Source organism: Chanodichthys erythropterus, chromosome 24 (genome assembly GCF_024489055.1).
Source record: "Chanodichthys erythropterus isolate Z2021 chromosome 24, ASM2448905v1, whole genome shotgun sequence".
Lineage (NCBI taxonomy): Eukaryota > Metazoa > Chordata > Actinopteri > Cypriniformes > Xenocyprididae > Chanodichthys > Chanodichthys erythropterus.
Window position 1 is genome coordinate 23,091,247 of NC_090244.1, and position 13,968 is coordinate 23,105,214.

The following is a 13,968-nucleotide window of genomic DNA, read 5'->3' on the forward strand; positions in this document are numbered from 1 at the left end:
ACCCATTAAAGAGTCCCTGCTTTTGGCGCCAACTTGCAACATCTGCAGTCAAATTCATATGCACGTATAGTATTTGACACTTCCTTATGTAAAATGATTTTGTAATGAGATGTAGTAGTCAATAGTCAGTTTGAAGAAAATGCAGGAGAAAACACAAATCAGGAGTCTTGATGTTTTCTGGCAAGCAGTTACTGTACCCTTGATCTTCCCAGCTTGCTCATTTCTAAATTTGGAGGACCACTATAGGTTTATTGGTTATCAGAGGCTCTGAAATCGGAGACTTGAGTTTTCCATGACTTCTACATCGAATATGACATCATTTTTCCCGCCCGACTGGCATGCCAAGTCTTTATATTTTTAGGCACTCTGTGAAACTGACAGAACTCTTAGGGGGAAATCCAACCACCGACAGATGTCACGTAAAACTCCGTGCCATTGCTGATGAGGTCAATGGTGAAAACTGATCCACCTCTATTGCTCACCTCGCTTTCCAAAAAAATTATGCCGCATAGAGAATGCGGAATAATTTTAAATCACACCAATGATTAACACTGAAAGCAAAGACATGGTCTCAGACAACACCCTGTTTTTGAGGGCATAGCTTGCCTTTTTGATTGCTGGTTCTTGAAATCAGTTTTGTCATTTCCTCATATTCATGTGACCAACTTGTCATGCATGCAGTCCATCTTGTGCTTTTCCAGTTTGGCTTGCAATTAGAAGGTTTGCAAGCTCTTTGTAACCCATTACAACTCTGGTTTTAGATGCCATTTTTTGTCCCATCTATTAATTTACACAATTCACAATTACATTGACTTGAATACAGCTCTTCTATGATAAGCACGTTTTTCATTTCAGAATTTTAACTAATTTTGATATTTTTGGGGTGGAATTGAAGACTAAATTGTCTGAATGTGTAAATGAGAGTATGAATGTCCCTGTGATGGACTGAACATTCATCCAGGGTATTCCCCGCCCATGGCTTAGGATGCTGGGATAGGTTCGAGCATCCCTGCAATCCCAGTAGGAAGTAAGCGGTTGGATGGATGGATGGATGGATGGATGGATGGATGGATGGGTGGGTGGTTAAATGGATGGATGGGTGGATGGATGGATGGATGGATGGATGGATGGATGGATGGATGGATGGATGGATGGATGGATGGATTTTTTGGGTGGCATAAAGTGAGAAATGTCTGTCCTGATATAATAATGAAGAAAAAAAGCATTGAAATTCTTGAAATTCTTAAAAATATATCAATATTAAGTAGCTTGGAATAATCTTCTAATAATATTTCTTTAAAAAACAACAACTACAATATTTTAGCAAAGAATCATGCAAAAAACGAAACGAGAAATTCTATGCCTTGAAACATAATACATATAAATGTTTACATATAAACGTTTTTGAAAATAATAATTAAGATTTCAAAGTGTGAGTTTTACTTCATGGTTACTCCACATTACTTTTTTAGAGTCATTAAATTTAAACATTTGGTTCATGAAACCAACATGAATACAAAAAGTATGTTTCTAAGAATTTGGCAAATGTGTTTTGAACTCATTTATGTCACAGTATGTCATTGTACCATTTAACTATTTGGCACCTTTTGATATTATGGTTACTTCTTCAAATATGTTTCATATGTTTTAGTACAGTGCTGGCACTGAGCATGTCAGCTCTGGGCCTTTGTGTGCTATTTGCTTCCCAAAAAATGGGCACTTTGATTCGGATCTGCTGGCCAAAACCAGTTCCATCTGAACTTAACAGAGTGGTACTGTTTTCTTGGGTCTCTCTTTCGCTGCATTCCCTATTTCTTTCCACAGCCGAGCCTAGAGGCTGTGTGGCTTTTATTATCTCCCTCAGTAAAGAGGATAACACTTGTGATTAATGCAAGTCCTGGATAAAGCTGGAGCTATCTGGGTGTAATGGGGGGAGGTGGGATGGGGGGACGAATTCAGGAAACTCTTTGTTATTGGATGAGCATGACATCATAATCTTTAGTGTGGCCACTGACAGAGCGCTAGCTAAGCACGTGCAAATCGTCTACTCGACTAGCGCAGGATCCAGACAAAACCCTACCCCCTTCATCCTCCCCACTGCTTTGGACAGCTGCCATTGCCAGAAGTTGTGGCATCAATGTGTGAGCTGAAAGTAACGACATCACCGCAACCAAAGGCCACCAGTGTGGTCCATTGTGAGTGCGAATAAAGGAAGGAAGTGAAAGAGGGTATTAATGGATGGGTAGCACACATCCACACTGAGATAATGCCCGAGGTCCCCCATGGCTCTGTGTTCGGCCCATTTCAGATTACATCAGCGGAAGGCACCATATGCACCAATTGCCTGGCCTGCATTGTAAATGGGTCAGTGTTAAGTGCAGTAGATAGAGTGCAATGGTACAGAAGCAGGCCTTCCTTTGCAGCCATGAACAGTCTTGGCTTATGGTAATCTGTGCTGCTGAATGTTCCATTGAGCGGGTACTGACAGATGGCTATGTGGTCGCCCAGAGCGAAGACAGCCGAATAGGCAGATCTGAAGGATGTACACATTGAACAATGGCCTAAGAAAGGAAGGTTATTATCCAGGCCTTTATCATCTACTCTTTGTAGAACATCACCTTTTCAAAAATGTGTAGAAACGAATACATTTTTCTATTTTCGAACAGCCACGCAATATCGTGTTCATATCGCAGATGAATTGCCTTCGATAATGAACGCGATATTGCGTGGTTTGTCAGTGATCTACGGTTCCGTCTATTAAATGCCGCTCCATTTGAAAGCAGGTGATGGCGATTTAGCGGTAATCAGGGAACCGGCTTTACTGACGAAATGCGCGTGACAATCGCATGCGATATATCGTGCAGCCCTATCTGAAATCACAGCTTCCTGTACTGTAGCTTCCTCCAACACATATATTTTCATGTGAAAATTGACTCCAACATTGTTGACTATGTCCTGATGCATCGACTGAACGTGTAAAAGGACAGAGGACATACTTGTCAACAAGTTAAATTATAACAAATGAGCCAGACGAGAACTGAATGACACTGGTCAATGGTCCCAATATATATGTATTCACATAGGCCCTGGACAGGTGATATAAATAGTAACTGAACGTGCCATTTTTTAAATTCTGCTGATATGACAGCATGCAAATGATCTAAATATGTTACAGATCTTTGCAGTGACCTTGGGAACATCCTGTGGCTCTTGGAAAATGTAGCTACTTGACATGTTCATCTTTCTGGGTGACACCTAACTATTACTGAACCTCTCTATTGCTTGGGTTAGTAATAAGTGGGGACCTAATTACAACCCCACAGCACTATCTGATGGGATTTCCGAGGTGTCTCTGACTATGTTCGGAATAGCATATTACCAAAGTATTTTTAATATTCCTTCAGTATGCAGTATGTACTGTATACTATTTGCATTGAGTTGAATAATTTTCAAAATATGTATTACAGTTCCAGTCTTATCTTATCAATCTTATCTGAGTGAAATATCACATAAAAATAATAAATACATAAAATAATACATACTATATATTATATTTATTTTCTTAATTAATAAATAACACAATTATACATTATACAGAACATTATCCGTTTATTTTCCAAAATAATTAATAATTAAAATGATAGATATTATACATAATGCAGTACATTTTATGGATTGCCTAAAATAATAAATATACATTATACATGGGTCATTGACGAATAATGTTTTTAAAAGGATGTTTTATTAAGTGTTAACAATGAGATTGTGTTTTTTATAAACAATTAACACTGCTTTTGTATTTATTTTTTTTATGGACAAATGTTTTACCAAACAAGTCATTTGGTTTAACCAAAATTTCAGTTTTACTGAATCACACTCTTGGTTATACCAAATGACGATTTTTTTTCAAACAATGCTAACAGGCTGATATCTAGCTAGCTAGCAAAAGGACAATCAAACATTTTATATTTAGTTTAAGTTTTTAAAATATTACAGCGTTTTCCATGTTTTATAGCGGTTGTACCGAATGACGTGATGTTTCGGGACATGCGTATGAGAAAGTAAAAAACATAAATTTTTCAAATAGTTAAAAGACAGTTAGTTACTTTGCTTCATTACCATGTGGTCCTTTGTAGGTGTCTGAATGATGTCACATCCTGTCACATGATACTGACCGCATGACTTGATCCAAAATGATCCCTTTATATTGGTTACTCTGAATGACATCAATGAAATTCATTTTTCCGGACATTCTTTCTTATAACAAAGCAACGACTTCTACACATAATTATAATACCATTTTGCACTATGTTGATATATGATGTTATAAAATCATGCCAGAATAAATAAAAAAAAAATCTATACATTTAATACATTTTTAGATATTTTAATCATGAATGAAAATGGCTGTATTGGCCTTTGGACGGTTAAACCGAATGACCTTTTGATACTTCAAAATCTTTTAGTAGCAAATTATAATTAAAACCTTTTGGATTCAGTAAAAGAGATCTAGTTGTACTACCTTACATACTTTGGATGTCATATCTTTGTTTTGTTTTTTTACTATTATTAAGGCCTTTGGACAAAAAAAAAAAAAAAAAAGACCAATCAGGTCATTCACCCACATGCCATTTCATATTTTAAATAGTCAGCACACTGCAAATGAATATCAGCGCACTTGAGTTGACCTTACTTTTCCAGTGTGAAATATGAGCTGTGAAATCTTTTTCTGTTGACCTGTGAGATGTTTTACCCACAAATTGCAAAGTTTTACACAAAATTAGATAAAAAAAATAAAAAAAAAATTCTGTGAAAACTGGACATCAATTAATAATATGCCCATCATTTTGATGTTGACCAGAAGGACTTATTAGTAAAAAACCCAGTTGACAACGAAGTCATACGTGTAAATGTGGCAGCATTCATGTTTGCCTTATAGGTGACCCAGGCTTCAGCAGGCCTTCACGGGAAGCCATGCTTCTGAGAGACCATAATCCCCAGGTGATGATGTCACGTCTGGATTTAGCTTTCATCCAATTAAGGTGGAACACCTTGTACAGAAGCAGGAGGGGCTTGTGGGAGACGGGCGGGACGATGAAGAGGGAGGCTTAGGCCTAGTTTCTCACTATCCCCTGTCAATCAATAGCCTCAGTTTAATACCTTATCTAACAGCTAAGCTTTACTTGCATAATCGGTCAAGGTAAATGAAGAACGATAGGTGTAAACGTATTCCAGGCCCATTAAAACCAGGACTAAGGTGCTATTATTTAACTTTCTCAGTCAGCCGAGTTCGCCTGGCAGGAAATACATGGTAATCTTCCACTCGAGTCCGACCTTCGGCAGGTGACATCACCTTTTAGGCGCACTGCCAAGTTGATGGTGTTGTAGTGTAAACACACCGACTTTCGTTTTCTTACGCACACCTTCTCACCTTCTTACTTACTTTTAGATACACCTTGGTTCACTGGTTGTGCTACGGATTTGAATTAAATGATCAATATATTGTGCTGTGAAGTCCAAAACTCATTTTGACGTGCACAAAAGGAAATATGACAATGTCATAGATAGAACTGACTGAAGTCCATTGACGCCATTTTAAACTTTTAAAACCAGATCAGTGCTGTTTATAATAAAAGCCAGGTTAAGTATGATCTGACCTCTGATCTGGGGCCTGTACCATGATGATAGTTGAACAAACTCAGGGTTAGAGGATTAGTTTCAAATTGACAAAACCAAACCACTCCAATCTGGCTTTGTTGGTACCATGATGCTGATCATCAGCTTTCTCTGTGAACTCAGGCTTTGATCCTGAGTTTGTGGAGCGCGTGCACATGAATGCGTGACATCAATGGCAAACAGCCAATCACATGCCTTGCAACAGAAATAAACTGTGATTCACTTCTCGCGAGAGAGACAGCGTGATTCAAAACTCTTTCGCTGAAAATGAAGAATTCAAATGCATTTACACTAATGGAAAATACTTGTCTGTGAAAGAGGACAAATAAAAGAAATGATCTTTCTCTATCAGTGCAAGTGAAAGTTGTGAAGTTAGTTTATATAGTTGATAACATATAGTGATAGAGACTTAAACATACAAGGTCACACGTAGTAATTTTTAAAGAGTATATTTACACCTTATTTAGGCCTATATTACATATGATTATATATATATATATATATATATATATATATATATATATATATATATATATATATATATTATATATATATTTCATTGAAACTAAGTGCTTAATAACTACTGTTACACTAAACTTGCGTGTGTATAATGGATTAATAAAAATATAGATAATTATACAAATCATATATAAATTATATTATCATTAAAACCAGACAATTTCATCATTAAATATTTGTTTTTACTATATAATGACCTTTAATTTGGAGGAAGAGAAACTGGGGGAGTGACTTTATTGCGTTAGGTGTGTCAGTGTCAGTTTGCTCACATCTGATTGGTCCAATTTCAGTTTCAGATCTCTAACCCAAAACATAACCTGCCCCGGAGCAGGTTAGACGTGGAGCGTAAGTTACCATAGCGATAAACACCGCTAAAAGTCAAGTTACTTTACTGGTACCTAAAACCCAGGATTGCCGCAAACTAATCTGAAACTTACCTGGCTAGCCAGCTAATCCGGCTTCATGGTACAGGCCCCTGGTGTTTTGTTTATTATTATTATGTAGAGGTCAACTGTTTTTTAGTAGCTAAAGGCCTATTCACACCAAGGTAATTGTTCTAATTCTCTGAGAATAGCAAAGTCCATACCGCAACTATAACGGTAACAACGCAGAGAAATTATGTCATTGGAATCACTTTTCTGGCTAATAAATGATAAAAACATTGACAGCCAGTCAGAATCCAACAGACTTTATTGTCTATTGGTGTGAATGCTAGTTATCATTATAGTTATCTTTATAGTTATCGTTCTTGGTGTGATGACCCAACTAGAAAGAATGATTCATTCACAAATCAGACATCTCTACCAGAACCATGACGTTTAATTAGGACTTTGGTCACTTCACCATGACCAAAAATTATGCCACAGTAGCAAGATGTAAAATTTATCAAAAGGCAGCTCACTGATGAAGAACTTTGACTGGTTTCATTTATCACTTGAGAACATGACACAATGAACTGCATAATGGGCTCTATTTTAACAATCTAAGCACATTTGGGCATGTCCGAATGTAGACACCCTCAACCTGACGAGTCAGTTTAAAGGTGCACACAAGATGTAATATAAGTCTAAGGTGTCCTCTGAATGTGTCTGTGAATTTTCAGCTCAAAATACCCCATAGATTTTTTTTAATTAATTTTTTTAACTGCCTATTTTGGGGCATCATTAACTATGCACCGATTCAGGCTGCGGCCCCTTTAAATCTTGCGCTCCCTGCCCCCCGAGCTCTCGACTATAATACAGTGCATTTACAAAGTTCACACAGCTAGTATAACCCTCAAATGGATCTTTACAAGATGTTCGTCATGCATACTGCATGCATGGATCGGATGATGTGAGTATAGTATTTATTTGGATGTTTACATTTGATTCTGAATTAATTTGAGGCTATGCTCCATGGCTAACGGGCTAATGCTAAACTGTTGGAGAGATTTATAAAGAATGAAGATGTGTTTACGCATTATACAGACTGCAGATGTTTAAAAATGAAAATAGTGACGGCTCTCTTGTCTCCGTGAATACAGTAATAAACGATGGTAACTTTAACCACATTTAAAGGTGCCATCGAACGTTTTTTTACAAGATGTAATATAAGTCGAAGGTGTCCCCTGAATGTGTCTGTGAAGTTTCAGCTCAAAATACCCCATAGATTTTTTTTTAATTCATTTTTTTTAACTGCCTATTTTGGGGCATAATTAGAAATGCACCGATTCAGCAACAGCTAACGAAACATTTAGAAAGACAATTTACAAATATCACTAAAAATATCATGATATCATGGATCATGTCAGTTATTATTGCTCCATCTGCCATTTTTCGCTATTGTTCTTGCTTGCTTACCTAGTCTGATGATTCAGCTGTGCTGCTCCAGACGTTAATACTGGCTGCCCTTGTCTAATGCCTTGAACATGAGCTGGCATATGCAAATATTGGTGGCGTACATATTAATGATCCCGACTGTTACGTAACAGTCAGTGTTATGTTGAGATTCGCCTGTTTTTCAGAGGTCTTTTAAACAAATGACATTTACATAAGAAGGAGGAAGCAATGGAGTTTGAGACTCAATGTATGTCTTTTCCATGTACTGAACTCCAAGGTAAATTCAATTTTTGATTCTAGGGCAACTTTAAATATGTGTGTATTGCCACGATAATGTTTTTTTTGTCATTACTGCAAATAGGTAATTCTGATACATGCAATGACCTTTTATTTTTAATATTTGGCATGTTTGTGTGCTGCTGCATGTCCCTGTGAGTAATAAGCAGAGTGTATGTGCGATGTGCACCCGCATATTACTAATGGGCTCTTTAAAAAAAGCAAAAAAAAAAAAAAAACTACTGTGCCATTGACTTTAGGCCAGTTTTTGTTGGCCAATGGTGCAGTCATTTTCAGTTGCCTCAAAATAGCAACACGCCAACAATGCAGCTGAACATATTTCGTTTTCAGACCAGCACACCCATGGGCGAACAGATGGGCACAAATGCACAAAAAGCACTTGCGTCGCGCCTGGCATCACATTGACATTGATGATAGGGCCCAAGGAGTTCAATTACCTAATTTTAATTACTAAAACGTTATTGTCGGTTTTGGTTTTCAGATAAATGAAAACTTTTATTTCTGTCTCTTTATGGTGCACCGCTAATCACTACATTTCTAGTGAACTCGCTAAGGAGTGCTTCAATGGATGATTTTCAGTGAATACCAAAATTTTAGATTTTATGGGCCACATTATGATTATGAGGGCTTTAAAGCTTCATTCCCTGTTCATTGCAAATGGATGGAAAACTTCAAAATTTCTTTATTTTCCGTAGAGAAACGAAAGTCATATTTGGCTTATTTTATTGCTTTTTTTGACTATAGTCACTGGAAATCACAATGGAGTGGTGACCAATATAACCAATGCAGTTTTTGCTACACACCCATCCTAATAATGATCAATATTGTCTGTGTTTTCGCATCCTGCATGACTTTTCTCTTCTCATCCCTTCTTTTTTTTTGTTCCTCCATCTTTCCTCATCTTCTTCCTCTGTCACTGCCCTCATTCTGTCTCCCCTCCTCTCTTTCTGTTTTCTCCAGTAGTGCTCCAGTATTGTAGTGAGTCATTCTGCAGCGGCTCTGGCTGATGGTCATGTGATTAAAAACTGCCTGACAACATTGAGACAGCCGGGCTCGCGTGCAGCCACACACAGCTTCACGCTCCTGCTGCATCGCAAACGCACACACATAAGCGCATCACAAAGTGCATGCACTCTGATTCAGGTATAAGGCACTGGTGCATGTGCTAAAGCCTCGCAGCCGACACTTTTTGTGCAAAATGCGTGTTTTTCTACAAAAGATTTGCATTTGGAGCAGGAATATAATGATACCACACCTTTGCTCTTGATTCTTGCATGTTTGTGTGTTCCATAACAATGCACATTAAAAAGCGGAGGTATTTCTTAAAAATGCACTTTAATAATCACTGTCATAGAACAGAGATTGAGCGATTTGATTAATCGGCCATTAAACATGCACATCTGGCCAAAATGCTGTCTCCCCCTTGTGTCTGTTCCACAATAAATTGTCTGATATATTAATAGTGTATTGCTTACATTTAAAGTATATCGCTCATACATACAAACAAACACATTAATATTCATTTTAATAATAATAATTTATATATAATATATTGCATTATTATATTGTCAGTTCCACAACCTAATAGCCTATCAACATATATATTATTAATATACATTTTAATATATTGTTTATAGTACTATAATGTACTGTTTATATCTAAACAAACATTAATATTAATTCTTTATATAAAATATTGTATAATTATAATATACATTTACAATCCTTTTTACAGTAAATATTCTAAATAGTGAATATAAAAGGTGCTGTCAAACGCATCCAAAATAAAAGTTTTACATAATATATGTATGTACTATATACAGTATAATTATTATGTATATATAAATAAACACACATGCATGTATATATTTAAGATATATTTGCATGTGTATACTGTGTGTGTGTGTGTGTGTGTATATATATATATATATATATATATATATATATATATATGTGTGTGTGTCTGTATCTCTCTCTCAAACAAAATTAGTTTTTATTTGTTTTTAATATTACTATTTAGGTTTAATTTATTTTTCTTTCAGTTTTATTTATTTCCAGTTAATAATTTTAGTGCTTCAACTTAGTTTATTGTCAGGGCAACATTTCTAAGTTTCATTTAGTTTAAGTTATTCAACTAATATTTATAATAGATTTTTTTTTCAGATTTATTTCAATTAACATAAATATTTAATAACCCTCTTATATATATATATATATATATATATATATATATATATATATATATATATATATATATATATATATATATATATATATATATATATATATATATATATATATATATATGTGTTAATGTGTATGTGTGTTTATTATATTAATAAAAATATTTTGTGTTTTATAGTATAAACAGATTCTTGTAAATATTATAAATAATTAATATCAAATATTGTAAATAGTAAATATTTTCTAGTATATTATTTTTTTTAATTACACATCCCATTTTATTTATTATTGTCTAATTTTGTGTATGTATATATTAATACAGTGTTAATACATGTTTATGTAAACAATTTTCACAATATTCACTATATATATATATAATATATATATTGTTGTATCTGATTATATTAATTTATGTGTCATTAATATGATTTTTAGCTTTGTTTTGTATGTTACATTTGTTATGTCATCATAGCAGCCTTGCTATATTGTGAAAATAGTCGCATACCTGTTTGCATTGCAGCTTCTATCTATGACATCTTCCTGATGTGTTCCTGTGTGTATTTGTGCACTCAAGGTCGACCTGGGCCGCAGACAGGAGGTGGTGGTGTACGATCAGAGCACCAAGGACGCCGGTCAGCTTTCCAAAGACAGCTTCGTTCACATCCTCCTGAGCAAGCTGGACGGCACCTTCCACAGGGTGTCTCTGCTTACAGGTACAGAACATCATCACCATTTCCTGATACTTAAGCTAGGAAACTGGTCAGCAGTTGAGGTCTGATCTGCAGGAGAGATTGGAGCGTGTTGGTTCTGATTTATACCAGCAGATGGCGATTCTTACATCACCGATTCTCAAACACACTCCTGCTTTATGCTGTCATTCCCTCACATTTACTTTACACGTTTCTGTCTCTCTCTCTTTTAATTTCCCTTTCAGCTCTGTCTTGTTTAAAAGTTTTTTTTTTTTTTTTTTGTCTGTGCAAATGAATCATCAGAGGCCTTGATTTATGTTGTGTGCTGACAGACATTTTTGTTATGTCATCATTTAAGGAATGCGCACACTCGACTGGTCGAGTGCTCGTTTTGCACCATGTAGTTGGCTAGTAAAAACACATCCAGGCTTTGCAAATTGAGCTTCCTTTGGGTTGTTTCTTGCCGTAGGCACCAACAAAATATAATTTCCTACTGAAACTCACCTAAATCTCTCTTTTACCGCTGTTGTTAAAGGGATAGTTCACCCAAAAATGAAAAATTCTGTCATTTTCTCATCCTTAAGTTGTTCCAAACCTGTATGAATTTCTTTCTTCTGTTGAACACAAAAGAAGATACTTTGAAGAATGTTGGTAACCAAAGGGTTGATGGGCCCCATTGACTTCCATAGTATTTTTTTTTCTTCTTCAGTGGGGTCAACTTTATTTATTTATTTTTTTATAAATGTTATGCTTTAATAATGCATATTGATAATTTAATTAGTAGTTATTATAGAGTGTTGCAGGGGTGACATATATTTGTTGGCCAAAAGCAAGAAATGGGTTCGCTTTTTTGCACTTCCGGTTCCATCGTCTTGAATTCAATGTTTTTATTTATTTATTTATTTTTTTTGGGGGGGGTTAAATGCCTGAAATAAGGTCTGTGGTGAACACAAGAGTAATACCCATGATTTACTAAATTGGACTACAGAGCTTGTCGGCAACATTAAACGTCATCACACCAAACAAGAAAACAAATCTACTCACTAGAAGTGGTGGAAAGAGTACTAAAAAATTTACTTGAGTAAAAGTATTGCTACTTAAAGGAACACTCCACTTTTTTTGAAAATAGGCTCATTTTCCAGCTCCCCTAGAGTTAAACAGTTGAGTTTTACCGTTTTTGAATCCATTCAGCCGATCTCCGGGTCTGGCGGTGCCACTTTTAGCATAGCTTAGCATAGTTTATTGAATCTGATTAGACCGTTAGCATCTCGCTCAAAAGTGACCAAAGGGTTTCCAAATTTGTCCTATTTAAAACTTGACTCTTCTGTAGTTACATTGTGTGTACTAAGACCGACAGAAAATGAAAAGTTGCGATTTTCTAGGCCAATATGGCCAGGAACTATACTCTCATTCTGGCATAATAATCAAGGAACTTTGCTGCCGTACTATGGGTGCAGCAGGCGCAATGATATTACGCAGCGCCTCTCACAAATGTCTCCATGGTTGCAAGGCACGCTCCCCGTGCAAGCAGGGGGTCACAGCCGCTTTGTAATATCATTGCGCCTGCTGCACAAATGGTACGGCAGCAAAGTTCTTTGATTATTACGCCGGAATAAGTATAGAAAATCACAACTTTTCATTTTCCGTCGGTCTTAATACACAATGTAACTACAGAAGAGTCAAGTTTTAAATAGGAAAAGTATCAAAACTCTTTGGTCATTTTTGAGTGAGATGCTAACAGTCTAATCAGATTCAATGAACTATGCTAAGCTATGCTAAAAGTGGTACCGCCTGACCCGGAGATCAGCTGAATGGATTTGAAAACGGTAAAACTGAACTGTTTAACTCTAGGGGAGCTGGAAAATGAGCCTATTTTCAAAAAAAGTGGAGTGTTCCTTTAAGAAACAATTTACTTGAGTACAAGTAGAAGTACTGAAAAATTACGACTCAAGATTAAATAAGTAGTTTGCTGAAAAACTACTCAAGTTACTATGTTACAAAGTACTTTAGTATTATATATGTAATTTTTCCATTTTAGTCATACTGGAAGCCAGTTATTACACGACTGATTTGGAGCAGAACATGATATTAATCTAATAAATTGTCATGTTTGACGCTATGCTAACAAAACGTACTAGCTATCCCTTTTGCCAAGAGCAGCTGTTTTATACTAATTTTGAAAAATAAGTCCATGTAAGGTCATATAAATGTTTAAAAGGCAAAAGCAAAGAAAGGTAAGTGAGAGGTCCGATCAAAGAAATTAGGGATTAAAACAGTATGAATAGAAAAGTGCCAGTAAAAATAAAGTGGGGTACGGGTTAACATGTTAAATAAAATGCTCTTTTTTTCATTCTACCGAAAATGTGCCGGGAGCCCACTGTTGCTATAGTAAAGAATGATTGACAAATAAATCACGCAATCTTATATCACTAATGTTGAGGTTATTTCAGCTTTGTACATTTTGTTTAACTGTATTGTTAAAGAGGGCAAGCTTTACCATTCAACTGAACTGTGGACAAGCATTTTAGACACTTACATTGTTCTTGCTCCGTCCATGCATCCTTGTATGAGACCCCGAGTTTTCGATTTACTTCAACTGCTCAGTGCTCTTGGAATGTCAATGGTGTGACCCATTTCAGGAGCTGCCAAAATTATAATTTAAAATCAGAATATGAGCATAGCTCACTTACATTTACTAAAATATTGAAACTTTAGAGATACTGATTCAAAAGGCGAGAAACCAGTGATTGAATGTCAAAGTGTGGTTTGAACGCCCGCCCCCCAAC

General features: G+C 35.9%; 1 protein-coding gene across 4 annotated transcripts in view; it reads left to right on the plus strand.

Annotated features, from left to right (window-relative positions):
• dusp8a (dual specificity phosphatase 8a) overlaps positions 1-13,968 on the plus strand; it is a 63,973-nt gene that overhangs the window by 18,379 nt on the left and 31,626 nt on the right. For 3 of the 4 annotated variants that reach the window (XM_067378799.1, XM_067378798.1, XM_067378800.1), the window contains one exon: positions 11,068-11,206. In XM_067378799.1, coding sequence (XP_067234900.1) covers positions 11,068-11,206 — 139 coding nt within the window. Of the gene's footprint in view, positions 1-11,067; positions 11,207-13,968 lie in introns of those variants that run through there. The other variant, XM_067378802.1, reaches the window with a different exon arrangement.